The following is a 17747-nucleotide window of genomic DNA, read 5'->3' as shown; positions in this document are numbered from 1 at the left end:
GAATAATAACAAGGAAAGTGATCCACTTATGCATATAATCTAAAACACCCCCTGAAATGGCACACTTAAAGGAGCAATTCACCCAAAAATGAAAATTCTGTCATTATTTACTCACCCTCATGGTGTTCCGACCCTTATGACTGACTTTCTTCAGTGGAACAGAATGTCCTGACTTTGAAATCTCATGTTTTAATTCAAATATACAACATCAAGATGAGTTGTGTTGATGAGGCGTCTTAATTGCATCTTGAGATGCCATATTTGATTATATGAGAACACAAATCAGATTTGAGAGTATCCTAGCTAACAAAAATATGTTCTATGTTCTAAAATGTGTGTGTTTGCGTGCGTGGGTCGTTGGGTGGGTGGGTATAAATTGGTAACACTTTACAATAAAGTCCCATTACACTGTAAAACCCGACAAGTAACTTAACTCAAACCGTTTGAGTAAACAGATATCCTTAAAAACATGACAAGTTGGGTTTACTCAAACCGTTTGAGGAAACCGATTGCCTTAAACCATTTAAGTTTTAAAACTTAACAGTTATGAGTACTCTGAACTTAATTCAGTTGAGTTCACTGAAAGAAGATATACATTGCAATTAAATAATTAAGTGATTCATTGAGTGATAATTGAGCATTAGTGATGAAAACCTGCTGTTAACAAACATAATTACTGAAGAAAAGAGAAACACAAGAACTCCAACTGACTTCAGACACAGCCTTAGATAAAATAAACTGAAATAAAATACATTAAATCTCTCAAGATCTGATTAAACAACCCCACAACAGCATCACCAGCTCCACTTATTAATAACCAGACTGACTTTATTTCTGTCAGACGTCTACAGAAGATCTGATTGAGAATTAACTAAGGTTTAGATGTTGATTTATGTTTTCATTTAAAGTAACCATGTTAGAGATCAGTGTTTGCTTTAGTTGGGCTCTTGACCCTTGATTTCTGTCTTAGTTTTTTCTTTGGCTGTTCTAACCATTTTGTTGTAACTCAAAAGCCCAGAGAAAATATCATCAGGTGTTATACACACACTCACACTCTTAGAAGCTCCTTTTATCCAAAGCAATTTACAGTGCATTCAGGTTAGCATTTTTGTTTATCTAACCTGTACCCAGATGTTGGTTGTTATACTGTATATTGGGGATGATAATCATTGATTATTGAACCGTTTGGAGTCTAATCTCTGATTAAATAGGTGTTGTGTAATTAGTTGGATTGATTACAGTAAAAGTGATTCTAAGAGCCAGTGGTTTCTATGATAATCAGTTAATATAAAGAACTTTCCAAACAGTTTAGTTTTCTGTGGTGTCACTTAGTCACACACATACATCAATAATCAGCATATGAACCTCAACAATGGTGACCATATAAAAAATGGTCCAGTTAGCAATAGTCTATTCAGCAGAGCATGCTGGGAGCCATGGATGAGTTTTGTACTACAATAGTACCAAGCATGCATTGCAGCATGTTTTTTTTTTTTTTTCGTAACCATTGTTAAGGTTCATATTCTGATTATTGATGTCTGTGTGTGACTGATTGACACCATAGAAGACCAAACTGTTTGGAAAGTCCTTTATATTAACTGATTATGAAAGAACCACTGACTTTTTGAATGACTTTCATTGTAATCAACTGAACTAACTATAGAACACCTATTTAGTAAGATTATGAACTCTGAACAGCTCCGTAATTGATGATTACCATCACCATTATGCTGTATAACAACCAATACCTGATCATATTTTCTCTGGGTTTTTTGAGTTATAACAAACATGTTTCAAAAACACATGGTTACAACGTCCAAAAAAAATAATAATCTAAGACAGAAGTCAAGGGTCAAGAGCCCAACTAAAGCGAACACTGATCTCTAACATGGTTACTTTAAATGAAAACATAAATCAACATCTAAACCTTAGTTAATTCTCAATCAGATCTTCTGTAGACGTCTGACAGAAATAAAGTCAGTCTGGTTATTAATAAGTGGAGCTGGTGATGCTGTTGTGGGGTTGTTTAATCAGATCTTGAGAGACTTAATGTATTTTATTTCAGTTGATTTTATCTAAGGCTGTGTCTGAAGTCAGTTGTAGTAGTTCTTGTGTTTCTCTTTTCTTCAGCAATTCTGTTTGTTAACAGCAGCTGTTCATCACTAATGCTCAATCAGCACTTAGTTAATCACTTAATTACTTGATTGCAAAGTTTTAAAACTTACATGGTTTAAGTAAAGGCAATCTGTTTACTCAAACGGTTTGAGTTACTGTGACTTGTCAGGTTTTACAGTGTAGTTAACATTGTTTTATGCAATAACATTATTTGGTAACATTTTTTAAAGGTGTCCTTGTTACACATGTTACATGTACTTACTATTTATTTCAATAAATTATACATAATTACATGCAATTGACCCTAAGGCAAACACTAATCCTAACCCTAACCAAATAGTAATTACATGTAGTTAATTAATATTACTCCGTACTTAAATGTATGATTACACTGTAACAAGGACACCTTAAAATAAAGTGTAACCGATTATTAAACTTAACTTACAATGCTAGTTAAAAAAATAATAATAATAATAATTTTTGATTTTAATAATATAGTAAATGTTAAAATTAAAGGGATACTCCACCCCAAAATGAAAATTTGGTCATTAATCACTTACCCCCATGTTGTTCCAAACCCGTAAAATCTTCGTTCGTCTTCGGAACACAATTTAAGATATTTTGGATGAAAACCGGGAGGCCTGTTACTGTCCCATAGACTGCCAAATAAATATCAGTGTCAAGGTCCAGAAAAGTTCAGAATACTCCATCTGCCATCAGACTTGCAATCTGGGTTATATGAAGCGACGGGAACACTTTTTGTAAGCGAAGATAACAAAAATAATGACTTTATTCAACGATTCCTTTGTCAACAGTCTCCTCTGTGTCTATTGTGGTGCGAATGACACAGAAGAGCATATGCAGCATACGGTGACATGGAGAGACACAGAGGAGAACGTTGACAAAGGAATTATTGAATAAAGTCGCTATTTTGGCAGATGGAGTATTCTGACGACGACTTTCATACCTTTTATTGACCTTGACACTGTTTTTTACTTAACAGTCTATGGGACACTCACAGGCCTTCCAGGTTTGGAATGACATGGGGGTAAATGATTATGACAAAATGTTCATTTTGGGGTGGAGTATCCATGGCATCAATGAAGAACCTTTAACACCCATGGAACATTTTGATGGCACAAAAGGCTCTTTATAGTGGAAAATGGCTTTTTGGATTATTAAAATTTCCCTCTCACTTCTAAAAACCGTTGACTAAATGCTTGACCACAAATGTTATTCCATGGCATCATGGCGAAAGCAACTATTTGGAACTTAATTGACAGAATTTAAATTTTTGGGTGAAATGTCCCTTTAAATTACACCACACTCAACAGCAATTACTGCACAAGAGCTTCATGATCAGATTTAGACCGTCGCCGTTGCATCAACACAATCCCTCAACACAGACGCAACAGTTCTTCCTGTTATGAGATCTCCAGCTTTATGAGAGAACAGATATCTTATCTTAAAGACACAACTGCTCGTCCTTTCAAAGGAAGCAAATCATTGAAGACAGTGGATTACAAGATTCAGGAGTGTCCAAACTGGCTTTGTATACGTGACTCTTGTAAATGACTTCTGAGTCACTTCCTCTGACAAAGGCAGGGAACAGCCTTCATCAAACAATAGGTTGTTTTTATCTATTGTGTAAGTGGTGACATCTTGACAGCAGCAGGTTCTATCCTCATCTTCCTGACAGTAACGTGTGCTCACTGTCTCTTCAAGCTTCTCACAGTTTGTCTGCTGACCTTATAATAGTACTTTTAAAAACAGCTCCAACTGATTCTATACTGTAGCTCCCACATCCTATTATACTGTGTTTCAATATCAACTAGCAAAATAAGTATCATAAACTGTGCTCTTGCAATACAAACGAACAACCTGTGTACATTTATGACTGCAGTAAACATTCTGGTGCAAGTGTAGAATTGATGCATTCAGTGTAGGAGCATTGTTGTGCCGACATGCTGTTATTAGTCATTTACATCATAAACTGTTTCGGCCTTTGGTCAATACGGCATTCTAGACATACTAAAATACACAATATGCAGAATATACAGGTCACTACCATTCAAAACTTTGGGGTCAGTAGGATCGATTTATTTAGAAAAAAGTCTTTTATGCTCAAGAAGGCTGCAATATTGTGAAAAAATTATTTTCTATCGTAATATATTTTAAAATGTCATTTATTTATGTGATGCAAAGCTGATCCTTCAGAAAGCATTTTTTTAATATGCAGGTTTGCTGCTCAAGAAACATTATTATATATTTTTTTATTTTATTTTTATTATTAAGGTTAAAAACTATGGAAGCCTGTTTCTGCCACTGAATACAAAATCTTTAATCTCAGAATTCTGACTTTATTACACACATCTGCAAGGTTATATCACACAATTCTGAGATTGCAAGATGTAAACACATAATTGCGAGAATTGCAAGTTTATATCTTCCATAAAAATATTTGCTTTCTTTTTTCAGGATTCTTTGATGAATAGAAAGAACAGCTTTTATTCAAAATTGAATTGTTTGCAAAAAAAAAAAAAAAAAAAAAAAAAGACAAAATAAAAAAAGAAATATAAAAGTCTTTTATGTTCATTTTTGTTCAATTAATGCATTCCTGATGCAATTTTTTATTTTAGCTTTTTTTTTTCTGGAATTTTCTTAAAATATTTTTAATGTCAATTACATATTTATTATGTAGTAACAGTGTAGCAGTGTAGGATGAGTGAATATTGTTATGTCATGGCCTCTCTGACCCCTGATCTAAATGTTAAAAAAACATCAAAAAATATCCAAACAATTCAAAAACAGATTGTTTCATAATGTCAGTTGCACTTTTTCAGAGCTATCTTGAGCTCAGACACACTAGAATCTCAGCATGAACAGTCGATACAACAGACTGAGGGAGCAGACGACCAATCAGAGACCAAGAATGACAGGAAAAGGAAGTGACAGAACAACAGAGCTCACCTGATCTTCGCTGATGTGGCATATGGCCAGGTTGTGCTCTTCATGGGACGGGGCAGTGCGCACGTATTTGAGCCAGCTCCCGCTGGCTTCCAGAGCCCCGTCCAGACAGAACTTCACATTACCCATGTTGTCCATAACCTGGAGACAGAGAAGCACAATATAGGATGCTATCATTAAAACATATTCTCAGACAGTGACACTGAACTTTAATGATAGAGATCAGAAATGTACGATACACAACTGGTCAAAAGTATGAAATCATTACGTTTTTTTTTTTAATTTTTAATTTAATTAATTTCATTTAATTTTTCAACATTACTCCCGTCCTTAGTGTCACATGATCCTTCAGAAATCATTCTAATATGATTTGCTGAGCAATTATCGATTATTTTTAGTGCTCATTTATTTCAGATTTTTTGATGATATAAAATAATTTGATATATAATCAAAAATCAAAAATCAAAAAAAAAAAAAAAAAAAAAAAAAAATCAAAACAAAATACCTGCAACCACCAAGCACCTAGAGACATGAAAAAAAAAAAAAAAAAAAAATAAAAATACTATAAATAAATACTAAAATACTAAATATATATATAATCTAAAATAAAATAAAATAAAATAATTCCACATTTTTGGCTGGTAGACACTTAGTGTCTTGAGATATGAAACGAAAAAGAAAAAGTTAAAAGAGTGTGTGTGTGGAGTTGGGGGTGGTGTGTGTGTGGGGGGGGGGGGTGGGCGGGGCTGTATCTGTTTACATGTATCAAACCGACCCCCCCACATTGTTATATATTGAAAGGGGGATTTAAACATTGAAGATGTCTTCAATGCTGTTTGAAGTCTCAGAGGCACTCGTTGATTAACTTTGGTTAACCTGACACTACTAGTGAAGTGGAGTTTGCGGTGTCTGGTTACTTGTCAAGGGAAACAGAGAGAGAGATGGAGGGACTGAGAGAGGCAAAGTGAGACAGGATGTCAGGAAATGACCGGAAGGAGAGTGGACGGTGTTCTCTCGTGAGATTTACGACGCTCTTTTCTTGATCTATTACCCAGCAAAAGTGAGAAATGCCACTGAAAACTGTGGAGTCTCTCTTTGAAAACAGAAACTCTGTGTAAATGTTTGCTTCAGCTCTAAGAATTTGAAACCGAATATCAAGTGTGCCGTGAGCGATTAAGACAGAAATGAAATATCCACACAAGTAGCGTAAATCCGTGCTAATAAATCTGTCTGTGGACTCATGTTAGACCTGAACTCCAGAGGGATTATATTCCAGCACATTAACACTCAAAGTTTAACCACATATAAAGATTTAAATCAAGACAACTCAGTCGCAAAATGTTACTGTATCCCAAGATAAAAAAGTAGTTTGTTTCATATTAAATTCATATTATGTTTAGTCAATTATTTTTGTGGTCATTATTACAAAATTGCATGGTTACAGTAGAATGTTTTTGCAAAAAGTTGGAAAAAGCTGCTGTTGGCTTTACTGATCACTTTTTTGATGATACTTCACTGGAAGCCATTATTTATGCATTATAAAGTTCATTATGCCTTATAATTAAAAAGTCATTCATAATATTTTAAACACACTGTGTATCATACATAATTCAAAAAATCCCATTACATATATAATAAAATCCTTTACATGTATAACATACATTTGTTTGTCAAAAATATGTTGCATGAAATAATTAAGAAACATTTTTTTTTTGTTATTTTATGCACCACTGCTGCATTTATTTGTTTAAAATACAGTAAAACAGCAATATTGTGAAATATTATTATAATTTCAAATAACTTATGAGAGCTGTCTGCATAATTATATTAATTGAATTTGTAAAAAAAAAAATAATAATAATAATTTCATGTTCACCTCTCACTTATTTCTGCATGGTTACACCTTAAACAAGCATAAGCTATTAAAACAGATTCAATTTATTTGTTGAAACAATGTAATCTTTAAATAGCTATCATGAGGAAGTACTGTAATGTCTAATAATAAGATATATTATGACATTATGCATTCTGCAATATACTACTACTACTACTAATAATGATGATGATTTGTAATGCATTACATACGTAGGCTTCGGTAATATTATAATTTAGATTTCTTGTAGCATGTAGTGAGAAAACACAATGAAGCATGTGCTGAAAAATAACAATAGCAATGTAAAAACAAATGTGATAAAATGCTAAGTGATGAACAAAACCCACACTTTCTTCATTCGTACTTAATAAGTGACTTTCTTTTAGCTGTTCCAGAAGCGGTGTTGGCTGTGAGAGGGCACAACACACGTGTGAAGTTTATAGTGACACGACACGTTCACATCTACTGCAACCTCCCAGCTCAAACACAGAAAACTGAACAACACTTTAAGAATAATTCACCCATCTACATATTTCAAGGACTACAAGTGAAAATGGATGTCAATCAAGATAAATGAGTTGCAAAATGTCCCCAGATAAAAATGGACAATTTCCTATAGATTTTTTACAAAATGCGCAAAGTAAATAAAGAAAATAAAATAAATTTTATATATATATATATATATCTATATTATATATATATATATATATATTATATATATATATATATATATATATATATGCATTTTGTAAAAAATCTATAGGAAATTGTCCATTCTTATCACTTCTCTTTATAAAAAAAAAATATTGCATTCATTATAGTTTTTTTTTTTAAATAAATAAAAATGCAAAAAAAAAAAAAATAAATAAATAAATTAAAAAAATAATAATAAATAAATAATAAGACATAAAGCAAAGGTTTTATAGTAATTTTTCCCTCATTATAGATTTTGTTTTTGCAAAATGCTAAATAAATAAATAAATAAATAAATAAGGCAAAGGTTTTATAGTAATTTTTCCCTCATTATATATTTTTTACAAAATGCAAATAAATAAATAAATAAATAAGGAGGGCAAAAAATGCAAAGGTTTTATAGTCATCTTCTCCTCATTATATATATATATATATATATATATATATATATATATATATATATATATATATATAATATATATATATATATATATATATTACAAAATGCAAAAGCAAAATGCAATAAATAAATAAGGCAAAAAAGGCAAAGGTTTTATAGTCATTTTCCCCCCATTTCATTCAATACTTTCCCCATTTCTTTACATTGCACTCTATATACATGCAAAATATATTTCTGTGTTTCTGTATGTTGTTGTGGAGCGCTGACATCATGTTTTAACGTCATACTCAGAAACACCGGTGCCACCGTTTACCTGTGAACGCTCCTGATGATGTTATGCAAATATCCGGCTCTCATTGAAATCTAATGAAACGTTGCAAGGAACAATACGGTGCACTGAACACAAGCTCATTCATTCACAAATACACACATGTTCAAGTACAAGTGAACTCCTCTGTCTAAACAGACTGACTAAAGGTATCACTCAAGCTTGAGAAACGACCAGAAACAGATTACTCTGAGGAGGAGTGCAGCTATTGGACAATGAAAAGCAGAAAGCCTGTTTGCAAAAGAAACACAACCTATTTATTTATTATTAATAATAGCACTACTGTTATTATGGGATATGAACAAACCATTAACCCTAAATATTCAGCTTTGGCATGTTGCTCGATCAAACATGAATGACACAAACATTGCAAGAGAGCAATACAACGCAACCAAACTAGATTTCTCCCATCGAATCAACACAAGCATGCATATATGCCATGATACGCTTAAGGTTCTTCCTCTCATCTCTCTCTCCCTTCTAAGTTTCAAGCCCATTTTCTCTCTCTTTCTCCACTCTCCCAAAAGTTTGAAGGGTCAAATACCAGAGGGACGGCTCTGGAGTCTGCTTTGGGGTTAAGGAGCCCCTCAGTGCTGCTTTAAGAGCCCAATTACTCCCATCAGGTGTGAGGAACTGCCTTCGCAGACGGGACGATACAAACACACACACACATGTGCCACGGGAGCATTTGTGTCACGAGGTGAAGAAGAAGTGTGCTAAACAGCTGGAGCCGAGCCGTATTTCTAAATTGTCGACACCTCCATGGGCGTAAGTGAGCACTATAATGTGATATTAGTTGTGCTGAACAGTCTTGTAGCTGAAGAAGAACAGAAAGAGGGAAAGCGAGGTAAGCTTGAGAGAGTGAGGTGACCTCTGACCTCTATATGGAGCTAATCAGAGACAGAAATAAGGAGACGAGGACAAAGAAACAGATAGAAACTTAACTAAGCTGGTTTCAGGTACACATACACACCCAGAACACACATACAGTTTTGTTGATTATAATGGGAGAGATTTAGTTTTGATGTCATTCTTTAATGGTTGTTAATGGCTGCCAAGCAACGTTTCAACTAGCCGCATTATGATAAAAAAAACAAAAAAACAAAAAAAAACTTGTGTGGTCACAGATGGGCGTGTTTTACAGGGGCTTTGAATGTGGCTCATCCTAACATATTTAGAATGAATATACATGACACAAATTACATATTGTGAAGCTGCAGCTATTTTCATTCATCTGTTACATTTCAACTTGTGTCCATCAAGTAAAAAAATAAAATAAAAAATAAAATAAAGGGATACTCCACCCAAAAATGAAAATTCTCTCATCATTTAATTTACTCCTCACAACATATTTCGAAGCAGTGCCAACCACTAATAATGGCACCCCAGTGCCAACCAACAACAACTACAAACAATAATAATAATAATGATGATGATGATGATGATGATGATGATGATAATAATAATACTACTAATAATAATAATAAACTTTAAAAAACAAAACATTTTGAAACTTTAAAAAACTTAAAATAATTTTTTAACTTAATAGTTTTATTTTTTTATTTTATTTTTTTATTTGTAAATGTAACACAGAAGAATGAAAGTCATAAAGTCATTCATGTGAAAAAGCGAATAATTACATAAAAAAAAAAACATTACACACACATTAGTATTGTCAAATGATTAACCGCGATGAATTGCATCCAAAATAAATATCACAACTTGTACATGATACATATATGATTTTAGTGCAAAGCCCAGCATTTTTTCCACTAGCAATCCATCTTAACCAAGTGCTAAATTTGCTAAAATAGCACTTTGTTGTTTATTTCAATTAAGTCATTATGTTCTGTGCAAATATGGCTTCTTTCTGTGCGGATGGGGCCTATTGAATATTGTGTCTATATTCAGCACTGTTTCCCTATAATTCATTTGAAAATAAACGTTTATGTATGTTTTCTATTGATTACAGTAGCAGTTATTCATTACATGATGGGAAAGATTGCTATTACCACTGATTATGCAGATGTGTGATGTAGTTAAACACATTTTGCCTTTCTTAAGAGCAGATTCAGGTGTCTGTACTGGACTGGTGAAGTGATGCTGTATAATCCCTGTAACATATTACATCCTAGCCTTCAGAGTGACCTGCAAGATGAGGAATTGTGTGTTCAGCAGGTATTTTTGTGTGTTTGCGGCATCACCTGATTTGCATAATTCCTTTAGTAAATCAAGTGGAAACACAATGCTATCAGTGGCTGAATTAATTCTTCCTTGTTTTAATGTGATTTCCTCCCTTCGAACAGAAGCCGGCAGGATATATGATAAGACGGACCCTGAATCGAACACTTTTGTTTCTCACAAAGGGAAAAGAGGGAAATTCCCCTGCAAACTCTTTTAAAGCGGCAGCTGCACACACACATGTGCTTCACCTTTACAGCGCTCAGCTCCTCAACCTGCATGACTGATGTAGTGTGCAAAGTGAACATCTCATAAAACGTCACCTGCAGTCAGGCCTGCATGTACCTGTAACATGTCAATATTTTACAACGCCAGCAAACGCCATTTCTGCAGTCATATATAACCGGGGCCTGCAAACGGCTGAGATGCTAAGTATTCATTCGCACATTATTCATGGTGACAAAGGCCTGAAAACACGTCGTGGTGCTAAAGAAAAGTTGAAAAACCGTCAAAGCGGGTCAAAGCATTTATTTCGGTGCGAGTGTTCGCAGGGTTTGTGTTTCATTGATTGGGTGTTGTGTGCTCTGGCAAAAATAAAAATCAGATTGTGCTTATCTCTCACCTGTGTGTGTATTTATGTGAAGCAGGGTGTGTGTGTGTGTGTGTGTGTGTGTGTGTGTGTGTGTGTGTGCATGAACAGCCCTGCTTTACCCTGAGCTGGTTTTCTGTAATAAACCGCAGTGAAGGTTTACTATTTTCAGATACAAGATTGATACAGAAAGATGGCATTACACTATTATAACTGTAACAACTGACCTGATATGTGTGTATGTGTGTTAAGTTAGTGTTGTAAGGCAAACCAACCAAACCATGATAAAATCACTGTAAAATTACTTTTCTAAAATCTTAAAAATAAAAATGTTATTCAAAATAAACAAAACAAATAAACAAAAATATTTTCAAGAAAAAATACATATAAATCACTAAGGTATTTTTTTCTTTTTAAATTATACATTTCTTTTCACCATTTTATAATTTTTTGGGCCTTGGGGTCAGAATATATATACAGTACAGACCAAAAGTTTGGAAACATTACTATTTTTAATCTTTTTGAAAGAAGTTTCTTCTGCGCATCAAGCCTGCATTTATTTGATCAAAAATTCAGAAAAAAAATGTAATATTGTGATATATTATTACAACTTAAAATAATTGTTTTTAAATTTATTATACTTTAAATTTTCATTTATTTCTGTGATGCAAAGCTGAATTTTTTGGATAATTATCACATGATCCTTTAGAAATCATTCTAATATGATGATTCATTATAGTTGGAAACAGTTCTGCTGCTTCATATTTTTTCAGAACATGTGATAAGGATACTTTTTTGAATAAAAAAAGTACTTAAAAAAAAAAAAAAAAAAAAAAAAAAGAGCTATGTTTTTTAAAATATAAATATTTTGTAATAAAAATATACACTACTGGTCAGTGATTTGGGGTCAGTAATTTTTTTCTTTCTTTTTTTTTTAAATAAAATAAAAATACTTTTTTATTCAGCAAGGATGTGTTAAATTGATAAAAAGTGATAGTAAAGAAAATATATTATTAAAATATATATTATTAGAATTTTTTTATTTTATTTTTAATAAATGCAGTTCTTTTTAACCTTTTATTCATCAAATATATTGGACAGCAGAACTGTTTCCAACACTCTTAATATATCAGAATACTAGAATGATTTCTAAATGATCATGTGATAGACTGGATGTTACATGTGACACTGAAGGCTGGAGTAATGATGCTGAAAATTCAGCTTTGCATCACAGGAATAAATAATTTTTTTTAAAGTATATTCAAATAGAAAACTATTATTTTAAGTTGTAATAATATTTCACAATATTACTGTTTTTTTCTGTATTTTTGATCAAATAAATGCAGGCTTGATGAGCAGAAGAAACTTCTTTCAAAAACATTAAAAATAGTAATGTTTCCAAACATTTGGTCTGTACTGTATATATATATATATATATATATATATATATATATATATTATATATATATATATATATATATATATATATATATATATACATACATTTAAAATGTTACAAAAGATTCATATTTTAAATAAAGGCTGTTCTTTTGTTTTTTTTTTAGAGCTTTTTAATTAATCCTTAAAAAAGTGCATCATGGTTTCCTCAAAAATACTAAACTATTTTCAACATTGATAATGATCAGAAATGTTTCTTGAGCAGCAAATCAACATATTAGTATGATTTCTGAAGGATTGTGTAGGAGTAATGATGCTGAAAATTCAGCTCTAGATTACAGTAATAAATTACAATTTACAATATATTCAAATAGAAAACATTTATTTTAAATGGTAATAATATTTCACAATATTACAGTTTTTCTTGCATTTTTGATCAAGTAAATGCAGCCTTTGTGAGCATAAATGACTTATTATAAGGTCTTGTTGACCCCAAAATGTATGTACAGTATGCATGCATGCATAACAAACAGCTCAACAATAATAAATAATATGTGCGTAGTGTAAATACTGTACACAACATTTACTCAAATTAACAGGCATGTTTCCAAAAAATATACTACTTTGCTTCTTCTTATATTATACTATTTTGTTTCCACTGTAGGACCGCTTCCAATCAAGAATAGTAACTGACCATGGCAAATTATTCTAATATTAGATATAATATGATATTTAATAATTAATTATCCTAACTGTAGATGATATTGGTTATATGTTGTTGCAAGAATCATTTGATCTAACTTTCTATCTTATTACATTCTACTCAAATATGACATTTTATTAGGCCTTCATTTGAAACCCATTGTGTGTGAGCTGAGAGTCAGACACTGGCGGTGCTGTCCTGATTCAGACTGCAGCGCTCGAGCAGAAACAGAGGACGCTGAGAGAGTTCTCGCTGCTTGTCAGCCTCATTGTGTAAAACAGGAAGGCTTAGCTGACACCTCTGTAGAGAGCGGCCCGACACAATGCAGGCTAATGCACTGACACACACACTCTCCTGCTCATATCCTGGGGAAGTGTGTGTGTGTGTGAGAGAGAGAGTGTGTATCTCTGAAGTTCGAAGAGGGGTAGGCAAAATGTCTTAGTTATATTAAAACACTTGTTGTTTTTGTGGTATTTTGGGGGCTTGTGTGCTAAAGTGATGTGTGATTGATTTAAAAAAAAAAAAAAAAAAAAAAAAAAAAAACCTTCCAACAGTAAAGACATTAAAATATTACAAAAGGTTTATATTTTAAATAAATATTCTCTTGAACCTTCTACCCCAACCCCCCATCCAAAAGAAAGTATTCAGAAAGTATATTCTTCTTCATTGGTATTCAAAATCAAATATTGTTATGTAAAAATCAGAATATTAGAATGATTTCTGAAGGATCATGTGACACTGAAGACAAATTCAGCTTTGCAATCAGAGAAATAAATTACATTGTTAATAAACCTACTGTTTCATATTTGATACGCAATTCAGGTTTACTTGATTATCAATATGTATGTATCTATTTATTTATTTATTTATATAAGTTAAAATTTGAAAAATTGTTCATCACTTATTATTGTATTGTTATGTATTGTTTTGTATTATACTGTAAATTTTGCCCCCCACAATAACATCTACAGAGCTTTGATCATAAAACTAAATATTCAAAAATCATCTTACTAAGGCATATTGCTAGATATATTGTGTCCAATATCCAAGATATTCTTTAATATTTTATGCATTATGTAAATAATTTTATTTATTTTAATTTTTATTATTATTATTTTATGTAAATAGTCTGATATAGTGCTGTTATAAAACTCTCATTTACATTATAAGAGAACAGAATATCATACGTCTTTGCCATATAAATATTAGCAATTACAACAAATTTCATATTTATTTTGCTCAGTTTGGACTTCTGAATAAAATTGCATAAGCACCATATTCTCCCATCATACTAAATGAATGATAAAATCCTGATGTTTCAAATATGATACACAACAAAAACACATAAGCAAACTTTCTGACATATTTTTATGACTATTATTTCATATGCCTGGCTTTACAGGGTTAAGATGTGTTTCCCAGAATGCCGTGTGGATACTAGTGTGATGCTGAGCGCTCTCTTTCTATAACAGAATATTCTGTGATATGATGTAAGTTCTGATGTTTTATCATCTTCAGGCCGAAATGAAACAGAGGCAGGAGACACTAGAGCCGCTGGATGTTTGTGAGAGAGGGAGGCGAGTGTCTGCAGCTAGAGGGCAGTCATGAACAGGGGCCGTGGAGACCTGGAGCCGGACAGAAGGAAGGTCAAACACCTCCTCTTCCTTCATCCTCTCACACTCAAGTCTGCCGCTCCACCAGTCCACCTCCGACTTTAACAAGTGTCTCCATGCTGTAATTAACTGCTCTGGTCAGAGTTCATTAAAGTCAGATCCAGGATCAGCTTCCCACAATCAGATTCTTATCGCACACATTACGTCTGGAATCCAAAACTGGCCACTCAACATAACATCTAGCAAAAAAAACATTCACACATTATTCACCAAGAACAATTTAAAGACAATACTCATACAATTACAAAACACTCTTTTTCCACACACACACACACACACACTTCTCTGTTTGCACACACACACACACACACACACACACACACACACACACACACACACACACACACACACACACACATATATATGACACAAAACACATTTAGAACATTTTATAGCACATTTAACTGATGTAATGCGATGCAAATTGCAAATTTGATCCATCTTTGAATAATTTTCCTCCCTATTTATCACTGTAAAGCTGTTTTGAAACAATCTATATCATAAAAAGTGCTATATAAATAAAGTTGACTTGAATTTAATTTAAATTTAAATTTAGATTCCTCATACATTTGTTTCATAGACATGAATGTTTAGATGTAATTTGACCTGTTACAGAACTGTTTAAGTATTATTTCTATACTATTCTAGTATTTACTATTACTTTGAATTTTAACTTTTTTATATTTTCATATATATATATATATATATATATATATATATATATATATATATATATATATTCATATAGGTTTAATTATATTTTTGTTTAAGATTTAGTTTAAGTAATTTCAGTACTCAAACTATATTTTATAATTCATAATTATAACATTATAATATCAATATAATAATATTTAATTTAATTTAATTTAATTTAATTTAATTTAATTTAATTTAATTTAATTTAATTTAATTTAATTTAATTTAATTTAATTTAACAGCTAATTGTGATTTTGGCAGCTAGGGACCTGAACAATATCTATAAATCACTTCATAAGTGCACTTCAGGTGTTGTTTTTTGTGCCAGTAAGAAAAATTTACAGCAACCCTCAGAAACTCCCTAGTAACCACCAAGAAAACCTTACCAACTACATATATCATGAGCAATAAGACCAGGTGCATGTGTTAAAACAGGTCTATTTTGATTCTATATTGTCTTTAAAGTTATGCCGGAGGCTAGATAATTTGCACTTTTCTGCCATTTCAGAGGGCAGTGGGTTATATTTATACATATGGCAGTTTCTTGACATTAGCATGGCCCCTCCAGCCCTCGTCCAGATAGACAGACACATATACACACACTCATGTCCATTCATTATACCTTATCTAGCCAGGGTTAACCTGCAACCCTGACACAGGATATCCTGCTGCCTTCATTACAGTGCCAGAAGTCATTACTCCACATCACACACACACACACTCACGCAGACACACACCTCCTAACTCTTTCAAGCTGCCTCCAGCCCAGACGCACGCCACACACACCAATGGCAAAGCTTGCATCAAAGTCAACAACGGAGTCTGGGCTGCCAATGAGGTGAGACAGAACAACAGCCATCTCCAGACTGACAGACGTTATTAGAGAGCAAGTCTCACTCAGTCTGCGCTCAGAGTCAGATAATGGTGCTGTGATACGCTTATCAAATCAAGATGTGTGATTGTGTGTTTCCTGATGGACAAATCATGTTTCTAGATGAAATATGTCACATTTGTGACATATATTGGTTCCTTTGATTATCGTGATGCAGAAAACACGGATGGAGTTGCGGAATAAATCATAAAATTTATTGCATAACATAGAATGTCACAGAATTTTGCACAGTTTGGATGAATAAATCAACAGTCGGGCTCTTCAGTTAATCAAATATGGAATTGTGCTTGTGAATATTAAAGCATTTTCACTATTTCATTTGATAAAATTATTGTCATATCATATACACACAGAATCTCAAAGTTGTCTTCACGACAACCTGTCAAAATAAAAGTTCCGCAGACACAAAAATATTACTGTTGCACTTCTCAAAGAAGTAATAATAATAATAATAATAATAATAATAATAATAATAATAATAATAATAATAATAATAACCACTATTTTTTGTAAGGAATATCACATACAGTTTCATCCGTGTTTAAATTTGAACAGTAAACCTGTTAAATAAATAATAAATAAATAAATAAATACATGAATTAATTAATAGTGTTCATCTGATTATATTTCAAAAGAATAATTAAATTGTTGTTGTTTTATGCCTTCATTTGATTGTCACCACATTTGAATTTGTATTCAATCATACATAAATCAGAAATCAAATAATCATAAATTGTTAACCATACACTGGCAAACTGATTAAGTTTCATGATTTCATGATTTCAATTATTAGACATGCTTTTTTATTACTTAAATTTAATTCACCATTAAAATGACAAAACAAAACAAAACAGAATTTGGATAAAATAAAATAAAATAAAATAAAATAAAATAAAATAAAATAAAATAAAATAAAATAAAATAAAATAAAATAAAATAAAATAAAATAAAATTCTTTCTCAGAATCTGTCAGGACGACTGTTGACAGAAAGAGAAGAGGACCATTAATTATGTTTTATTAAATCACTTGACACTGTTGGATGTGCGTCTAAATGTATTTGTGTTGCCAGATCTCTCACGTCCTTCTGCCCCTCTCTTTCCAAAATCAACCCCAGACATGTATCAATAAAAGTCAGGCCACTGCTGCAGTCTGCAACCACAAACCACCGTCGGCTTCAGGCAGACAGCAGTGGCTCTGCTCATCAGCTTGAGCTCTGTGACTATCACAACGCCCGATGA

At 32.4% G+C, this 17747-nt stretch overlaps 1 protein-coding gene and 1 long non-coding RNA gene across 8 annotated transcripts in view; one reads left to right on the top strand and one right to left on the bottom strand.

Annotated features, from left to right (window-relative positions):
• Positions 1–17747, bottom strand: part of LOC109094669 (histone-lysine N-methyltransferase PRDM16-like) — a 221913-nt gene that overhangs the window by 28897 nt on the left and 175269 nt on the right. For all 7 annotated transcript variants that reach the window (XM_042730294.1, XM_042730300.1, XM_042730295.1 and 4 more), the window contains exon 4: positions 5086–5223. In XM_042730294.1, coding sequence (XP_042586228.1) covers positions 5086–5223 — 138 coding nt within the window. The remainder of the gene's footprint in view (positions 1–5085; positions 5224–17747) is intronic.
• Positions 8830–11239, top strand: LOC122138290. Its single transcript, XR_006155477.1, has 3 exons — positions 8830–9144; positions 10446–10554; positions 10683–11239. It is a non-coding gene; the product is annotated as an uncharacterized LOC122138290 (long non-coding RNA).

This window comes from Cyprinus carpio, chromosome B8, assembly GCF_018340385.1.
Source record: "Cyprinus carpio isolate SPL01 chromosome B8, ASM1834038v1, whole genome shotgun sequence".
Classification (NCBI taxonomy): Eukaryota; Metazoa; Chordata; class Actinopteri; order Cypriniformes; family Cyprinidae; genus Cyprinus; species Cyprinus carpio.
The sequence above is the reverse complement of the archived record's forward strand: the minus strand, read 5'-3'. Positions and strand labels throughout refer to the sequence as shown.